Genomic DNA, 5000 nt, shown 5'->3' with positions numbered 1-5000 from the left:
AGCACGCACGCACATGCACTGACACGCTAATGTCTGAACTGAGGATATAAATATTCCCATGACACTAAAGTCACCTCTAATAGTCTGACGAACGGAGAGACACACACACACCCGCTTACACGTATACTCCCAAAAATATCTTATGGGTATACAGTAGAAACACACACACACACACACACACTGAACTGAGGAAATCAGACGTATAAGTTCTTTCTCAAGTCATCCTCAAAAGTATGGTGGCACAGAACTCTCATACACACACACACACACACACACACACATTATGTAACCGTTTCATGCCGTTCACACAATCACTCTTACTATGTGTGGAGGCATTGTGCACGTTACAATGATCCCTTACAGACACACACACACACACACACACACACACACACAGGCCTTCAAACAGCCACAAAGCGAGTCGCTCGCGCTCTCTCTCTCTCTCTCTCTGCCGATCACTTTCTCTCTCACGCACACAGACACACACAGAACTCAGGCTATTCCACGTGTCTAACTGCAGTAGAACTGAGTCTTACACAATGGAGGGCTTTCTGGGCACTTCTGTGTGTGCGTGTATATATATGCGTGTGTGTGTGTGTGTGTGTGTGTGTGTGAGGGAGGATGTCAGTGCAGGCCCTGACCAGTGGGGCTGTATGAGTTTTTAAACTACTGTATCTACTGCTGAACTTTAACAGCCAGTGCTCACACAAGACGGCTCTTTCCTTCTCTCTTACACACAAACACACACAAGAATAAGTGACAGAAAAGTGTAATTAAAAATGAAGTCCTTTCTTCAGTCATCAGTCACTGAAAACGCTCTCACACACACACACACACACACACACACACACACACACACACGTACACACACACACACACACACACACACACACACACACACACACACACACACACGTACTGATGGAGGTGAGCAGGTCGTTGAACCTCTCCTTGGGGAACAGGGGGTTCTCCAGGCCCCTGAAGTAGAGCTTGAGCACTCCAGCCACGGAGTTCATGTCGTGGTTGTTCTCCTCGTCCGTCAGGGGGTCGTTGCCTGGGAGACAGGGCAAAGGTCAGGTCACACCTCATTCAACACTGTATGAGACACTCACTGCACTTACATAAAACATTCTCTCTCTCTGCCTCACTCACATACACAAACACACACACACACACACACACACACACACCAGTGCAAGATGTGTGTGTGTGTGTGTGTGTGTGTGTGTGTGTGTGAGTTTAAAGACTAGCGTGGTCCCACCTCTCTCAAAAGAGTTCTTGATGTCGTTAACCTCCACCTGAGAGCCGGACACACGGAAGATGCCCTGATGCTGCAGACCTGTGGGACAGAGAGAGAGAGGGAGAGAGAGAGAGAGAGAGAGAGAGAGAGAGAGAGAGAGAGAGAGAGAGAGAGAGAGAGGGAGAGAGAGGGGGGGGGGGGGAGAGAGAGAGAGAGAGAGAGGGAGGGAGAGCGAGAGAGTTTCAACTTCATGTCCAAAACCTCATGACTGATCAGTCACACAGACCACAGGACAGGATCAGAGAACAACATAAAAAGAAGAGAATAACATAAAAGCAAGAGCCAGAGACAGAGGCCTTCCAACAGACCCATTTATTCTTTTCGGGCTTTGCCTGGTCGGTAATGGCCTACAGAGGGCCACTCAGACAGTGCCATTGCTCATGTTATGAGGTTGTGTCATAAAAATAGTCTTGGAAACGGTATGTTGAGGTAAAAAATGCCTTTAAGAGAGCTGCAGTGTGGTAAAGACCCCCCCCCCCAAAAAAAGAATTAGTTCTACCCAGCTCATGTTGCTGCAGCCAACAGCTAGAGCTGCCAGGCAGTTATAGTATAGTGGGGGCATGTTCATGAGCCCCCATGTTCATGCCCCCAGAATGTAGCACACTGTGGCTGCCCAGGGAAACAGACGCAGGTCTCCTTTAAGACAGCTGTGCTGCAGATGGGGCACTGAGCGGGGCATGAGCGGGGCTCTGAGCTGTGAGTTGTGCCAGGCTCCACTGCCCGTCTCTGGGCTCACGTGCCAGGCTGGCGCACGCTCAAGAGAGAGGTCAAAGGTCGGCGTGAGCTTCATTAGCCTCTTCTGACCCGTCCTTGGGTCAGCGCTCTCAGGTGTGGGCCCGGCCGCTCTTCACAGCCACCAATTAGCTAAATCCTCCCAATCCTCCTGCACTGTAAACGCACTGGGCTACCCAGAGCCTCTTTCTCGGAGTCCTGGAGCATATGTGTGACATGTGTCTATCCTGTGTGTGTGTGTGTGTGTGTGTGTGTGTGTGACAGAGAGAGAGAAAGAGGCTTGGCCATTGGCAAATGCTTCACAACAAGCTGTAAACAGGCTGGAATGCGTGACGGTCAGGGGCCCAGGCCAGTGGAACGTGTGTAACGCAGCAGACGGCTGCCACAAGGAAAACACACACATCCATGTCCACACACACACACACACACACACACACACACACACACATCCATGTACCCCCCCAACCTCCCCACACACACACACACACACACGCGAGTACAGCGGACTGTGGACCGGAACTTGGCCCACAGGCACCAGAGCTGGCCCAGTCTCAGCTGTTGCTTGCTCAATAGCTGGACAAGTGCTTGCTGACAAGCCACTCAGAAAATGGGGCCTGGTGGAGGAGGATGGTAGTTGGGTGGGAGAGGAGGTTGGTGGAGGGAGGAGGGTGGTGGTTGGGAGGAGTCAGCAGATCTTACAGGCGGGCAAGACTGGAGAACAGGTGGTGTTATGACATGAAAAGCTCCATCCCAAAAGCCCCTAGAGCCCTCTGAGGAGCTATTTCAGTTTTGTGATGACAAGGTGTGACCAGATATATGCGCACTTTCCTGCGCACCAGGAAACTACATCCATGCTCACTCAGGAGGGCTTTTATCTGAAGAAACATGACCAAGTGCCCGACATGCTTCTCATCACGATAAACAAATTATCAGGATCTCAAAGGTTAGAAGGTCTCAACTGATATATACGTGTGTGGACGTTCAGTCCCACATTCAGGGAGCCTCAGTGTACTTGCTGCACTCTGACTGGGGGACTCTAATGAGTGGAGAAGATTCAAGATTCAAGTTTTTATTGTCATTCAAAAAAATTAAAATATTGCGTTGCATAGGACCACCATAAAAACAGACATTAAAAACAGCATCGACAGCTAGAAGAATGCAGTTTGTGTGAATGAATGAATATGATCTATAAATAAGATAGCCATAACCATAAAGGGCCGTTCACATCAAGAACGATAACGATAACTATAACCATAACGATAAAAGCGTCCACACTGGCCAACGATAAGAAGTCTCTCCTCATGTTAATGAATGTGATGGCTAGAATAGTATGGGTTCTGATTGGCTGCTAGCTTTTTATCGTTCTCAAAAACGCTCTGAAAGTGATCAACAACGATATCGTTTGTCATGTCATTATCGTTATAGTTTATGTATGAATGTTGTCATTCATATCAACAAGAGCGATATTTGTTTATAGTTATCGTTATCGTTCTTGGTGTGAACGGGCCTTAACAGATGACCAATAGGAGGCATGAGGCGTCCCCAGGCGTCCTGAACTAAATATATAGATAAGATAACCGTAATCATAACAGATGACCAATAGGAGGCATGAGGCGTGCCCCAGGCATCCTGCACTCACCGTAGAGGTTGATGAAGCGGATGCAGCTCTCCACCACACGAGGGATGGCCTGCCCAGAGTCCTTCAGATCAAGAGCGGGACAGAACACACTTCAGACACACACCACCACCACACACAGCTCAGCACAATAGCAATGACTCACTTCACATCACATCAGCACACAACAGTGCAGTCTTCTGAAACAGGTGTTGGTGTTAGTAGTGGAGGGGAGGGCTCATCTAGAGAGCAGGTTTACATGCGGCCCCATCTCAGTGCCACAGGCTCCATCTGACTCCACACACCTCCTCTGAGTCACAGGTACAGTACAGGTGTGGAGGCTGCTGACTGATGGATTGGAATTCCAACATCTGGACGCCATGCCAAAGCGGGCATAAGTAGGTCAGTGCGCGGGCATCAATTTTGATTGACTTTTTTAGATTCCAGGATATCCTGGTTAAATACGGGATTAATTAATCCGTTGATGAGTGACCTCAGACAGGAGAGATGTGTGCTGCTCAAGAGGCAGGACTGGCTGAGTGGACGCAGCACAGGAGCCCAGTGGGGGTCTCAGGCTCTGGACATGAGATGGACCTGAGATACGGAGCCGCGTAGTAAACCCTCTCATTGGGACACACACAACACAGACACAGACATAGACACACACACACACACACACACACATACAAACACACACACACACACAGAAGCATGCATGCATGAGCATGCATATCACATACTGTATCACATAACACAACTCACACTCTCATATACACACACACACACACACACACACACACACACACACACACACACACACACAGGTGAGCGGTAATGACAGAGGTGTGGTTAGAAGCAGAGGAAGAGAAAATGACCACAACCATGCAGACGTCCACCCCCCCAGCAGCCCAGCAGTTGTGTGACTCTACCTGGTGACGGGTGTGAGAGTTCCTGCGTCCTCGGCTACAAGCGTCAAGAAAGCAAGGAACAGAGAGAGAAAGAGAAGGAGAGAGAGAGAAGAGAGAGAGAGAGAGGGAGGGAGTGAAAAAGAGAGAGAGAGAGAAAGAAAAGGAGTAAAAGAGAGAGGAAGAAAGATGGAGAGAGAGAGGTGGAGAAAGAGAGATGGAGTGAAACAGAGAAAGAGAGATAGAGAGAAAGTGATAGAGAGAGAGAGAGAGAGAGAGGGGGGATGGAGAGAAGCGAGACCCAGGTTATTAAGTTCCCAGCCACCAGTGGAGAGCCTGTCCACCTCCTCAGTCTGACCATGGACGATCTGGAGATCCTCTGCTCATCTCTCACTAACCCTCCCTCTCCCTCACACACACACACACACACACACACACACACACACAC

The 5000-nt window shown here is 49.3% G+C and overlaps 1 protein-coding gene across 2 annotated transcripts in view; it reads right to left on the bottom strand.

The window, feature by feature from the left end:
* The window catches only part of srgap1a (SLIT-ROBO Rho GTPase activating protein 1a), a 119276-nt gene that overhangs the window by 26225 nt on the left and 88051 nt on the right, over positions 1-5000 (bottom strand). For both annotated transcript variants that reach the window (XM_062547707.1, XM_062547708.1), the window contains 3 exons: positions 3672-3732; positions 1262-1339; positions 920-1054 (listed from right to left, as the gene is read on the bottom strand). In XM_062547707.1, the coding sequence (XP_062403691.1) occupies positions 920-1054; positions 1262-1339; positions 3672-3732 (274 nt within the window). The remainder of the gene's footprint in view (positions 1-919; positions 1055-1261; positions 1340-3671; positions 3733-5000) is intronic.

This window comes from Sardina pilchardus, chromosome 10, assembly GCF_963854185.1.
Source record: "Sardina pilchardus chromosome 10, fSarPil1.1, whole genome shotgun sequence".
NCBI classification, from domain to species: domain Eukaryota; kingdom Metazoa; phylum Chordata; class Actinopteri; order Clupeiformes; family Clupeidae; genus Sardina; species Sardina pilchardus.
Note: the sequence above shows the minus strand (reverse complement) of the source record. Positions and strands in the feature narration are given on the sequence as shown.